This window comes from Lampetra fluviatilis, chromosome 60 (assembly GCF_964198595.1).
Source record: "Lampetra fluviatilis chromosome 60, kcLamFluv1.1, whole genome shotgun sequence".
Taxonomy (NCBI): domain Eukaryota; kingdom Metazoa; phylum Chordata; class Hyperoartia; order Petromyzontiformes; family Petromyzontidae; genus Lampetra; species Lampetra fluviatilis.
This window is the reverse complement of record NC_136334.1, coordinates 2242627-2257245: the sequence shown is the minus strand read 5'-3', so window position 1 is coordinate 2257245 and position 14619 is coordinate 2242627. Positions and strand designations below refer to the sequence as shown.

General features: G+C 46.5%; 1 protein-coding gene across 1 annotated transcript in view; it reads right to left on the bottom strand.

The window, feature by feature from the left end:
* LOC144950989 (beta-klotho-like) overlaps positions 1-14619 on the bottom strand; it is a 34566-nt gene that overhangs the window by 10384 nt on the left and 9563 nt on the right. The window contains exon 2 of the mRNA XM_078881185.1: positions 2833-3352. Within this exon, the coding sequence (XP_078737311.1) occupies positions 2833-3352 (520 nt within the window). The remainder of the gene's footprint in view (positions 1-2832; positions 3353-14619) is intronic.

Sequence of the window (14619 nt, the reverse complement as noted above, 5' to 3'; positions counted from 1 at the left end):
CCTTCAAGTTAGAAACTGCTGTCTTGATCGTCACTATTTTATTAGTGTAGAATGTCCCAAGTACTGTGGACAGACTGGATTGACTGGTTTATCGTTGGTTGGAGTGTAGCAGACCCTTCACGATGCGCCACAGAGCATGGGAGTCGCGAGCTAACTCATTGACATGCAGAGCATAGAATGATCTGCTCGACTCAATAATGAGTCGGTTGGGATATCTGCAGGCTGCTCTGTAAGTGAATCGAACAATCTCAAAAACAGTTTTTTTTCAAAAAAACTTTGGCCTCCATTACTGCGCTCTTCCTGTTCTATTTGTGATGGGGACGTTTTCATCAAAAACAGCAATAATGTAATTTTCTAATTGAGCTGCAAATGGATCGACCGTCGATGCAGGTTTATACATGCTCATGATGATGATGACCAGATTTCTGACAGAAAGCATCGTGGTCCAGTCGTTTCCAGTCTTTGTTGTCACGGGTGGGTAAAAAATCGGTAACAGCACTTGCACATTACGAGACTGTGATCTAAAATATCGACTGTTTAACACGTAGGCTTGAAATACCCACGTTTTTATAATGTCAGTTACAGATATGTTATCAGTGGGTGTGAAGATGTGATATTTCCCAAGTATATTTCCCAAGTTACATGTTCTGCCGCTGACGTGCTGGGTTAAACTGACTGTCGATAATCTTGTGAAAGATCACTGTTGATTTTATCACAAGAACCAGACGGTCCAGGGCAGTTCAGGTCACCACAGCTGATGTAGCAAGAGTCAAGTAACCATGTCTAGCAGACCGGAAAGCGCGGAAAAGAATTCTGACAGCGGTGAAGACGGCGGTCGATCGATGGATGACAGCAGTCGTAAGCCCCCACATGCTATTAGTTATTTTCACAAACAGGAGCTCAAATAGCGTGATTGTTAATGAGTCACTAAGAATTTTCACGCAACTGTCTTCAGGGTGAATTAGTGCGATTCCACCAGCATGTGGGCTGCTGGTGCCAGGCTTCTCACTACGATGGTGATGTATGATAGCGTAACTGTTAGGTCATCGCTTAATAACGTCCGCTGAGTCGTCAGATACCCAGGTTATGGTAACGGCCAGTAGTTCGAGTGCATAATCATTGATCAGATCGTGGGTCAGTGCCGTCTTCTTAACTATAAAGTGTGCGTTGACCAATCCAAAGTTGAGAAGCCCTGCTCCTTCATCAGTATGGTGATGAAGGCGCTCTTCTGTGATCGTGTGGATGTAGGGCAGAAGAAGAACTGACCAGATCTGCAACACAACAAGTGACGAGCATGCTCAGGTCGGGGTCAATATTTCCACAGCAGATCGTAGCACAGTGGGTGTAGACCTCAAGTAGTTTAAACCAGAAAGTCGGCCAATCAGCACTCCCAGCTGCACGTTGGATGCTGGGCCGAGTCTGTTCGTGAGTCGGCAACGTTGGGTGAGATAGAATTGGTTTGTCGATCCAAGCCAAGAGAAGTTCCCGGTGTGGCCCGCCCATCACTCTCCAGGAATGAGGTGAGGCATTGCTTGACTACACCGCTCGGCTCGCTCAGCCAGAGTCCAGCGAGAGCAGAACCAGGCCGCAAGCAGCCTGGCAGCAAAGCAGAAGTCGCAGCGTCGCCATGAAAAGGTGTTGTTTCTGCTGTTGCGAATGTTGCTATTGCTGCTGTTGTTGTTATTGTTGTTGCTGTTGTTGTTTCGGTTGCTGTTGTTGTGGCTGCTATTTGCGTTACTGTTATTTCAGTTGTTGCTCTTGTTGATGCTGTTGTTGCTGTTGTTGTTGATGTTGTTCTAGCTGTGTGTGATAGAAATGCCCTGTGATGGGAATATTGTGTGTGAGCGGAATGCTGTGTGTGATTGGAATGAGTAAGGATGATGCAAGCAGGGAGGGCAGTGCTTAAAGTTTGCAGGAAAGCAACTCATACTTTGCAATGGTACAAGTAACTCGACCTAGAAATGAAGATGAAAGCTGTGCAACAGTAATTGGAAGTGTCCCTGTGGCACCAACACCTCACTCCACCTCGAGCAAGCTCCACAACCATCACTGGTGAGTGTTAACCTCACCTAACATTTTCTCTGCTTATAGCTACAGTTAATCACCTGTGCTATTATTAGCTTTTATTTCTTGTTAAATACTGTATATACTTTCAAAAAAGTTAATTATATTCTTAAGTATGATTCTAAAATTCCCAGGGACATAACCTTCCATATTTACATTGTTTCTTATTGGAAAATGGACGATTCCCCCCCCCCCTCCCCCTAGTCACACGGCGTCACAAAGAGTCAGACCCCCCTCAAATATGACGTCATAAAACTCTGTCCCCCCCCCAAAATAAAACATGCTTCAAATCGCTTTCAACTATTGTCATTGTAGTGCGTATTTAATGTGGCGCTGCATTCTGATGTTGTAGGAGAAAACATTTATTAAAAAGTCAATTTAATTAAGTAGAACGTGTTGTCTATATTTATTTAAAGTTGCGCATTTTGATGTGACGTCATATTTCTCAACCCCCCCCCCCCTCGTCACACATCGTCCCCAAATGTCTGACCCCCCCCCCCCCAGGGGCGTGACGTCATGTATAAATGGCCCCTAACGTCGTTTCAATTAATGTCGAGTTTTCCAGGAACGCAAACCCGTCGTTAAGCGAGGAGTTACTTCTTATTGCATGGAGAAAACCAGAGAAACCGGAGGAAACATGAAAAACGGGGGTCGGTGGGGGCAGGGGAGGAACATGCAGAAAACTCCACACAGGAAGGTGCCCGACTCGGGAATCGAACCCAGGCGCCCAGTCGCTGCGTGGCACGAGGGTGACCCACCCCCACTTACCTTTGAGGCTTTCGCCGATGAAGCTCTTGTGCACGTGCATGGACGCGGTGTCGTCGAGCCCGACATGTGCCTTCACAAGCCAACCCGCCTCCACGACGAGCACCTCGGGGTCGTCGTACTCCGCGCGCACCCAGTTGAGCACCTCCCTGAGTCCCAGCGACAGTCGCTGGCCGAACCGCGCCTTCGCCTCGACGCCCACGAAGTTATCCGGCCCGAAGGAGAGCGCGAAGAGGTCGGCCGTGCCGCGCACGGCGCGCCGCTCGCTCTCGCCAAACTCGGGCAGCGTGTGCCACAGGCGCTCCCGGAGCGAGCGCGGGTAGCGCCCGTCGCCGAATATGGGAGACGCGAACCAGCCCAGAGAAGCCTCGACAGAGCGCTGGCAGGCATCCGTTTCGGCCGCGGAGGGCGGTCTGCCAGCCCCCTGTGGCTGGACCCAGTGCGAGCCCAGCGCGATGGTCACCCGGCCGCGCTGCCGATGGCGGAACCGCGCGTGGTACACGTGCCACGCGCGGGCGTGCGCCTGTTGACACGTGTGTGTATGTGTGCACGTGTGTACGTGTGTATGTGTATGGGTGCGTGCATAACAAAGAGAAGTGAGCGGTGGTGCAGTGGTTAGTGCACTGCGCCACGAAGCCGGCTCCCCGAGTTCAATTCCTGCTCGTGACCATAAACAATAGTGACCAACGTTTTAACCAGTCCTGAGCCTCCCCGAAGTCGACCCAGCCTGAAATGAGTAGCATGGCGCAGTGTGTAGACTCGGCAGACAAAGGCGGTCGGGCGTGGTGCTGGCCACCCACCCACGAGTGTGCCGTGCCTGCCCTAATAGCTACTTGCTCCGAGAACTTGCTCCAACAATCTGTTAAGGGGCCGTCCATAAATGACGTCACGCCTTTTGGACGATTTTTTACCCCCCCCCCCTTCGTCACACAGCGTCACAAAAAGTCAGACCCCCCATCAAATATGACGTCACAAAGCTCTGCCCCCCCCCCCCCCAATAAAACATGCTTCAAATCGCTTTAAACTATTGTCATTGTAGTGCGTATTTAATGTGGCGCTGCACTCTGATGTTGTAGGACAAAACATTTATTAAAAAGTCAATTTAATTAAGTAGAACGTGTTTTCTATATTTATTTAAAGTTGCGCATTTTGATGTGACGTCACATTTCTCACTCCCCCCCCCCTCGTCACACATCGTTACAATATCTGCCCCCCCCCCAAGGTGCGTGACGTCAGTTATGGACGGCCCCTAAAGGCTATGCAGGGGATCTTTGTATTTGCATTACCATGTCAAACAAAGAACAAGGCGGGGGGAAAAATCACTAGGTATAGATGCTCAAAGTGTGTGGCAATAATGCTGCCCTAAAGCAGAATACAGTAACATATACAACATATATCACAGCGTCACTGTCAGGCATTGGCCTAGCCCTAATAGGGCTCTTAATACGACACGTTTCAGGCAGTGGCCCAGGCAACGGCCATGAGCGTGGATATTGACCAAGACATTTTGTACAAGAAAAATTAACCCGTAAAAACTAAGTTTTTCACTATAAATCCTTTATATGCGTGGCATCGGTTTTATTTTATTATTCATTTCTGTTTTTCTTGAGTAAGAGTTTCATTTTTATCACATTGGTATTTTAAATTAAATATAAGGAAAGTCGTATATAAGGATTATAAGGTTTTCAGTTTTTGTATGATTGTTTATATTGTACATTTTTGTTGTTTTCTTGAATAATTTTCTGTGTTTAGGAAAAATATATGATTGTGTTAGTGACATTTTTTTTTCCTAAAAAGTGGAAAATGTTGGAAAAATTTTTTCAGGAAAATAAATTGTCACGCACAACGAGTCTGTGTGCAAAATGTCAGCTTGATTGGATCACGAGAAGTGGGTTAAAAAACGACCGAAAGATTTACACGGTCGTAAGCGCGCAAGCAAGCAAGCAAGTGAACTTAATATAAAGGATTTAAAAAAAAAGCTGCATTGTGTTCAAAGAAGCGTGGAGTGTTGGCGCTCTGCCGAGAGCGACGGAGCGAGGAACCCGTGGGGTTAGAGGTCGACGTACAAGTACGTCGACGTCGACCTCGACTCAACGCGTTTGACTGACGAAGACGTCGATAGGCTCCGTCGGTGGTGAAGGGGACGGCCCTGGTGCCCTCGTGTTGACTTGCCTCTGGTGCTGGACTCCTTACGCCGTGCTTAAACTAAACCGCGACACCCTGTTCACTCTTTTTGCCTTCCCTTTTTGCTGTCCTCTGCGATCTTTTATATGCATGGACGGAGTTTGCGGGGGGACATCTTCGTTAATTTATTTTCAAGTAGCTTACAATTAAGATTGTACATTAATTAATTATATGCACGCGCGATTCCTAATGTGAGGGACAAATCAATCCATCGATCAAACTTTATTTCTATATAGCACTATTCGTGCAAAAATAATGCAATGCATAGTGCTTTAAGTGCATGAACAATAAAAGTGAAATTGTGGGCAAAACCAAATCACGTTAGAACAAATTTCTAGCCAATACCTAATACAAATAACACATTAATAACACATTAATGAAAATTAATAAATAAAAATTACACGTTAAAAGTGAACCCCTGCCCCCCCCTCCCCTCCAAATACTGAAGTCAAAACTCCACCGATGCCTCTTAAGTCTCGCGATATATCCTTCACCTCGTTCGTCTCAATTTCCGAGTTCTCGCCAGGGGAGCGCCGCGATTTAATTCGCGAATATCGACCATTCGTCGTCCGCGGGGCCCTGCGGTGTTCTCTTGGCGATAATAAATATTTGCAGGTTTGTCGCTGAAAGGACATTTCGGTTTGACCTCGGCACTAGGCTCATAAAAGCGTTAATGGCTGGCAGCACTCTAGACCCAAACCGGCCGGTACAGGCCTTGGGAGCGTTCGTGTGCTGGGAAAAACGTTTGAAACGATCCGCCGCAAAGAGCCGCTTTGTATGGGGATCAGACGTCCGTAAAGAATGCGCATAAAACCCGCGCCGCGCCCACTGAACCTCGACGTTACAATTATTTTTGTTTTAAATACCGCGTGATGCTTGTGACAAATTTGCGGGAGGATTTATTTTGGGGGGGAAATGGGAATCTCAGGGAGCTGGGGTTCACGGTGCAGCGTGTTCACCAACCTCGAGATACAAATTATGAAATATTGTACAGAGTTAGATGAGAGCAGGTTGGGGTGTTAAATAAAACAACAAAATAGTAACTCAACTATGAAAAGCATCCATCGCTGCAATGTGCAATGCGCCCATAAATATTAAGTTGCCAACGAGTGCACATTGCGTGCTATGCCACGGATCAGAGTAGGGTGTTCGTCACTGCGTCTTTGGCACAATTCTATTCTTGCGCATGATGACAGTAGCAATGTGTTCTGGAGCTAGATGTCAATGTTAAGGTCTGCTGCTTCAGCAGAGAGAGAGAGTTCGTGTAGTTTTACTGGTAGGAACCTCTTGGTTACACCAGCCCACAGGGGATGATTGTGTCCGTCCGTCCGTCGTGCAGTGAGGGGCTGGGTGGGGAGGGTGGGGAGGAGCTGGGTGGGGAGGGTGGGGAGGGGCTGGGTGGGGAGGGGCTGGGTGGGGAGGGTGGGGCTGGGTGGGGGGTGGGAGGGGTGGGGCTGGGTGGGGAGGGGCTGGTCACCCCGTGGTGCCCTTATAAAACTCAACGTTTAACCTTCTCACGCCGGTTTGTGCCCGCCCTCACAGTCAACCATATTTTCGGAATACACCACGCCGCCGTTGACCCTGGCCATTGACCGAGCAACCCAACGTTCCTACCAGCTCCCTCCGCAGGAAGGTGTTAAGGTCTGCTGCTCACGACAAGAGGGCTTCAGCAGAGAGAGTTCGTGTAGTTTTACTGTTCCTCCTCCTCCATTGAATTAGCACAGACTCCAGTGGTTCACTGTGTGGTCCATAGTTTGGGTTGCATGGACCACCATGTGACTTGTCTTCAATGTGTTTTTATGTACCTCTATGTGTCTATGTAATTCTGTGAGTGTCAATGTGACTATGTGTTTATCTATGAGTTCACTATATGGTCCACAGTTTGGGTTGCTTGGCCACAATCGCACTAATGTGACTTTTCTTTAATGTATACAGGAGGCATGTGCATCGGTTTGGCACAATAAGTCAATTGAACGTCTGCAGTGCCTAAATACCACAAGCATCTTGAGATCGGTGATGTTAACGGGGGGATAACTGTAAATTCTAGATTTGAAGCTTTCGTGACTGCAAGGACTCATATTCTTAGGTTGTTTCGGTAAAGTCACGTAGGTAAAACATCAAAATTAATGAAAATAAAATAAAATAAAACAAAAATCACGACGTTTCGGAGGCAACACAAGTCTCCGTCATCAGGTGGGACCGTCACAGCCGAATTAGCTGCATCAAGTGAGGCAATGATTCAAGATGTAATCCCTTATAAGCAAGTTGAAGGGGGGAGGAGAGGGGGGGGGAGCTCATCAGAATGTGGTAGCCAATGAATGGAACGTATCGGGAGGGAGGGGGGCGGGGCTCAAAGACAGCACGGAGTGCTAAGTACAACGCATCGGGAGGGGGAGAGGAGGGGGGGGCGGGGCAAAAAAATGGACGACGGCTTGGACGCGGTTGCTGCTGCACACGCCAACACAATGGACAGAGAGGGGGAGGGGAGGTCTGATACACATGATAGACAAAAGAACGAAAATGCCCATGTTTATACCAATGCTGGCTGAACAATGAAGAGAGTACTGTTAAAAAATAACTGGGGATGTTAACACTCGGCAAAGTGAAGTAAAATAGTGCCTGTCAGATAAGATGGTCCAAAAAAGTGTAATTAAGTCTTTTTTGCGTGGTTGATAACATCTTTCCAATGATTACTAAGTTTGTACTTGCGGACACGATCAGAAACATGACGTTTCGTTTCTCCAATGTAGCAATCACCACAAATGCAACTCAATTTGTAGACTCCAGGATACTGTAAGTCAGGAACGACATCCTTCACAGATGGAATCAGATCACGGATTTTATGCACTGTACTGAATCGGACTTGGATCTTATGTTTGTTTAGAATTTTGGAGATCTTTTTGGTCACGCCTGCTATGTATGGTAACGTGATGGTTTTGGTCGGAGTTTCATGTGGCTGTTTCTGTGTGGTGGGAGAGACAGCTTGGCGGATAGTACGGTCAGAGTATCCGTTCATCCTGAGGGCCCAATGTACATGTCTTAATTCACCGGTCAGGTGGTGTTTGTCAGAAATGCCATGGGCTCTGTGGTATAGCGTTTTGATGAGAGAATTCTTTTGAGATGGGTGGTGGTGGGAATCCGGTTTCAAGTAGGAATCTGTGTGGGTGGCTTTCCTGTAGACAGAATGTCCCAAGGATCCGTCAGGCCTCCTCTCAAACAGAATATCCAAGAATGGTAGTTTACCGTCTTTCTCCACTTCCATGGTGAATCTGATGGATGGGTGTCTAGAATTGATGTGGTCCAAGAAGTGGTTCAATGCTGGGAGGCCATGTGGCCAGATGACGAAAGTGTCATCCACATACCTCTTCCACAGGGAAGGACGCAGGGTGGATGTCTGGATGGCGTCTGATTCAAACTTTTCCATGAACATGTTGGCTATAACTGGTGACAAAGGGTAGCCCATAGGGGTACCCTCATTCTGTTTGTAGAAGGTGCCATTCCAGGTAAAATAGGTGTTGGTGAGGCAATGCCTAACCAGCACAGGTGCATCAGAATTCAATCCATGTTGGACTAAGTCCTCAATTATTGTTAGGGTGTCCGGTACTGGGACTTTGGAAAACAAAGATACTACATCAAAGCTGACGAGGATGTCATCAGGAGATAGTACCATGTCCTTAACCATAGAGACTAATTGGGTTGAGTTGAGTACTGCCGAAGAGGTCTTGCCTGTGAAAGGGAGCAGAGTATCTGATAGAAAACGGGCTAGTTTGTACGTAGGAGAGTTTATCGTCGACACAATGGGTCGTAGCGGGGTGCCTTCCTTATGGATTTTGGGAAGACCATAGAGTCTGGGAGGTGCTTGGTTCGATTAGGGAAGTCGAACTCGTGATGATACTGTTGGTTTTCGTCGTTAGGCTTTTAGTGGGATCGTTTTTAATTTTGGAGTAACTCCCATCATTAAGAAGGTCCAAGATTTTGTTGTTGTATGAATCTTTATCCATGATGACCGTGGCATTGCCCTTGTCTGCCGAGAGGATGACTATATCATCTCTCTTTTTTAGGTCCGCGAGTTCAGAGCGTTCGTTTTTGCTGATGTTACTAGTGGGTTTCTTAGCATTCTTAAGAATAGTAGCTATTTCAGGTCTTGCTACATCCGCATGGATGTGTCCTATGCCTCTGAGGGCTACATCAATCTGAGAAATCATATCCTCTACTGGTATATATTTAGGGGTGACGGCGAAATTTAGTCCTTTGGCCAGTACCGTTTTTAGAGTGTCAGAAATTGTGATGTTACTCTGATTAATCACGGTCTTGTGAACATCCAGCTTTGCGATGTGTGGCTCTGGTTTCTTCTTAGATAGGAGGTTGAATTTAGAAATCAGTAGAGGATATGATTTCTCAGATTGATGTAGCCCTCAGAGGCATAGGACACATCCATGCGGATGTAGCAAGAGCTGAAATAGCTACTATTCTTAAGAATGCTAAGAAACCCACTAGTAACATCAGCAAAAACGAACGCTCTGAACTCGCGGACCTAAAAAAGAGAGATGATATAGTCATCCTCTCGGCAGACAAGGGCAATGCCACGGTCATCATGGATAAAGATTCATACAACAACAAAATCCTGGACCTTCTTAATGATGGGAGTTACTCCAAAATTAAAAACGATCCCACTAAAAGCCTAATGACGAAAACCAACAGTATCATCACGAGTTCGACTTCCCTAATCGAACCAAGCAAACGTCCCTCTCTAAAACCATCGGCGGCAAGACCTCCCAGACTCTATGGTCTTCCCAAAATCCATAAGGAAGGCACCCCGCTACGACCCATTGTGTCGACGATAAACTCTCCTACGTACAAACTAGCCCGTTTTCTATCAGATACTCTGCTCCCTTTCACAGGCAAGACCTCTTCGGCAGTACTCAACTCAACCCAATTAGTCTCTATGGTTAAGGACATGGTACTATCTCCTGATGACATCCTCGTCAGCTTTGATGTAGTATCTTTGTTTACCAAAGTCCCAGTACCGGACACCCTAACAATAATTGAGGACTTAGTCCAACATGGATTGAATTCTGATGCACCTGCGCTGGTTAGGCATTGCCTCACCAACACCTATTTTACCTGGAATGGCACCTTCTACAAACAGAATGAGGGTACCCCTATGGGCTACCCTTTGTCACCAGTTATAGCCAACATGTTCATGGAAAAGTTTGAATCAGACGCCATCCAGACATCCACCCTGCGTCCTTCCCTGTGGAAGAAGTATGTGGATGACACTTTCGTCATCTGGCCACATGGCCTCCCAGCATTGAACCACTTCTTGGACCACATCAATTCTAGACACCCATCCATCAGATTCACCATGGAAGTGGAGAAAGACGGTAAATTACCATTCTTGGATATTCTGTTTGAGAGGAGGCCTGACGGATCCTTGGGACATTCTGTCTACAGGAAAGCCACCCACACAGATTCCTACTTGAAACCGGATTCCCACCACCACCCATCTCAAAAGAATTCTCTCATCAAAACGCTATACCACAGAGCCCATGGCATTTCTGACAAACACCACCTGACCGGTGAATTAAGACATGTACATTGGGCCCTCAGGATGAACGGATACTCTGACCGTACTATCCGCCAAGCTGTCTCTCCCACCACACAGAAACAGCCACATGAAACTCCGACCAAAACCATCACGTTACCATACATAGCAGGCGTGACCAAAAAGATCTCCAAAATTCTAAACAAACATAAGATCCAAGTCCGATTCAGTACAGTGCATAAAATCCGTGATCTGATTCTATCTGTGAAGTATGTCGTTCCTGACTTACAGTAACCTGGAGTCTACAAATTGAGTTGCATTTGTGGTGATTGCTACATTGGAGAAACGAAACGTCATGTTTCTGATCGTGTCCGCGAGCACAAGTCAGATCTGAAACACGGCAGAACTGATTCTTCTGCCGTTGCCGATCATTGCTACAACTCGGTGGGCTCTCATGAAATTGTCTTTTCCGAGACCAAGGTTCTCTGCAAACCTCCCGGCTACCATCAAAGGTTTGTACACGAAGCCATACAAATATACAAACACAGACATAATTTTAACCGTGATGATGGGTACAAACTTAGTAATCATTGGAAAGATGTTATCAACCACGCAAAAAAGACTTAATTACACTTTTTTGGACCATCTTATCTGACAGGCACTATTTTACTTTACTTTACCGAGTGTTAACATCCCCAGTTATTTTTTAACAGTACTCTCTTCATTGTTCAGCCAGCATTAGTATAAACATGGGCATTTCCGTTCTTTTGTCTATCATGTGTATCAGACCTCCCCTCCCCCTCTGAGTCCATTGTGTTGGCGTGTGCAGCAGCAACCGCGTCCAAGCCGTCGTCCATTTTTTTGCCCCCCCCCCCCTCCCGATGCATTATACTTAGCACTCCGTGCTGTCTTTGAGCCCCGCCCCCCTCCCTCCCGATACGTTCCATTCATTGGCTACCACATTCTGATGAGCTCCCCCCCCCCCTCTCCTCCCCCCTTCAACTTGCTTATAAGGGATTACATCTTGAATCATTGCCTAACTTGATGCAGCTAATTCGGCTGTGACGGTCCCACCTGATGACGGAGACTTGTGTTGCCTCCGAAACGTCGTGATTTTTGTTTTATTTTATTTTATTTTCATTAATTTTGATGTTTTACCTACGTGACTTTACCGAAAAAAACCTAAGAATATAACTGTAAATGTTCTGAAACCTGCGGCATCATGGTTTAAATAGTGGATCATTGACTCATTGTCCAAATTCAGTACAAGTTTTCCTTGCGGTGGTGAGATGTTAACGACCTCCCCTGGTATCCAAGGAGATGAGTTCGATCCCGACCCTGACACGTGCATATCTGTCATTTGCGTGGTCGCTTGGATTTTCTCCGGGTCCTTTTGGTTGTTCCCCCACACTTAGAATCAACGTATGTTTAGAATATTTAGCTGCTATAAATGTCCACATGTTAAGCCACATTGTTGAGCTATCATTTGTGGCTTCTGGAAAAGAGCTACATAGCTCAGTGAGCCTTAGCTGGAACAATAAAAGTAGTTTATTTTATTTTTTTGCTTCATGTGGGTTTGGTGTGTGCGATTTTGCGCTCTATATGCGGCTAACCTGTCTTCCAAAATGTAGCTAAAAGCGGTTTTAATTCACTCCACACGCGGCTATGCGGCCAGACGTGGGACAGCATTGTGTGTGTACTATGTGTGTGTACCGTTTGTGTACCGTGTGTGTGTACTGTGTGTGTACAATGTGTGTGTACTGTGTGTGTGTACTGTATGTGTACCATGTGTGTGTACTGTGTGTGTACCGTGTGTGTACTGTGTGTGTACCATGTGTGTGTATTGTGTGTGTACCGTGTGTGTGTACTGTTTGTGTGTACCGTGTGTGTACTGTGTGTGTGCCATATGTGTGTACTGTGTGTGTGTACTATGTGTGTTTACCGTGTGTGTACTGTGTGTGTGTACTATGTGTGTGTACCGTGTGTGTGTACTGTGTGTGTACCATGTGTGTGTACTGTGTGTGTACTGTGTATGTACCGTGTGTGTACCGTGTGTGTACTATGTGTGTGTACTGTGTGTGTACCGTGTGTGTACTGTTTGTGTGTACTGTGTGTACTGTGTGTGTACCGTGTGTGTACCGTGTGTGTACTGTGTGTGTGTGTACTGTGTGTGTACTGTGTGTGTGTACCGTGTGTGTGTACTGTGTGTGTACTGTGTGTGTACTGTGTGTACTATGTGTGTAATGTGTTGTGTGTACTGTGTTGTGTGTACTGTGTGTACTATATTGTGTGTACTGTGTTGTGTGTACTGTTTGTGTGTACTGTGTGTGTACTGTGTATGTGCTGTGTGTACTGTGTTGTGTGTACTGTGTGTGTACTGTGTGTGTACTGTGTGTGTGCACCATGTGTGTGCATTGTGTGTGCACCATGTGTGTGTATTGTGTGTGTACCGTTTGTGTGTGTACCGTGCGTGTGTGTGTACTGTTTGTGTGTACTGTGTGTGTACCATGTGTGTGTACTGTGTGTGTGTACTATGTGTGTTTACCGTGTGTGTACCGTGTGTGTACAGTGTGTGTGTACCATGTGTGTGTACTGTGTGTGTACCATGTGTGTGTACTGTGTGTGTACCGTGTGTGTACTATGTGTGTACTGTGTGTGTACCGTGTGTGTACTGTGTGTGTACCGTGTGTGTGTGTACTGTTTGTGCGTACCATGTGTGTGTACTGTTTGTGTGTAATGTGTGTGTACCGTGTGTGTGTACTGTTTGTGTGTACTGTGTGTGTACCGTGTGTGTATACTGTTTGTGTGTACTGTGTGTACTGTGTGTGTACCGTGTGTGTGTGTACTGTTTGTGTGTACTGTGTGTGTACCGTGTGTGTGTGTACTGTTTGTGTGTACTGTGTGTGTACTGTGTGTACTATGTGTGTACTGTGTTGTGTGTACTGTGTTGTGTGTACTGTGTGTACTGTGTGTACTGTGTTGTGTGTACTGTGTGTGTACTGTGTGTGTGTACTGTGCGTACTCTGTGTGTACTCTGAGTGTACTGTGTGTGTACTGCGTTGTGTGTAATGTGTTGTGTGTACTGTGTGTGTACTGTGTGTGTACCGTGTGTGTGTACTGTTTGTGTGTACTGTGTATGTACTCTGTGTGTACTGTGTGTGTACTGTGTGTACTGTGTTGTGTGTGTACTCTGTTTGTAATGTGTGTGTACCGTGTGTGTGTGTACCGTGTGTGTGTACTGTGTGTGTACTGTGTGTACTGTGGTGTGTGTACTGTGTGTTTCTGTGTTGTGTGTACTGTGTTGTGTGTACTCTGTGTGTACTCTGTGTGTACTCTGTGTGTGTACTGTGTGTGTACTGTGTTGTGTGTACTGTGTTGTGTGTACTGTATGTGTACTGTGTGTGTGTAATGTGTGTGTGTACTGTTTGTATGTGTACTGTGTGTGTACTGTTTGTGTGTACTGTGTGTACTGTGTGTGTGTGTACTCTGTGTGTGTACTCTGTGTGTGTACTGTGTGTACTGTGTGTGTGTACTCTGTGTGTGTACTGTGTCTGTACTGTGTGCGCTGTGTGCGCTACTCGGTAGGCATCTGTCTCCTCGTGCGACTTCGCTTTGTGCGCCCTCTTCTTGGAACGATCCTACCACTACAACCCCATAGAGCGAGGGGGGAACGCTGTCTTGTAAATATTGGCTGCAATAAACTACATTGTAACCAATATAGTATTCCTGGTTATGTTTGAGCAAGTTTGATGGTCTGCGTTCAGTTATGAAAGAAGAAAATAAATCATGTCAATGTATAAAAAGATGCAGGCGCAGCCCTGCAATCGCTCGCTCACGCCACTGCTGGAGGAAGCGACCTGCACGAGAGGGAGCTCGACGCAGCCTCTTTAAGATGGTATTTAGCCTACTCTTCCACGTTGGCGTCTTGAAAGATGTGGGCGTTCAATCAATCAAGTATTTATTTCTATAGCACTATTCCGTGCAAAGGATGCCACCACCTGCCCCACCTGCCGATGGACTGCGGTTAAATCCATTTACATAGCTGGGTGGACCCAGTGCCA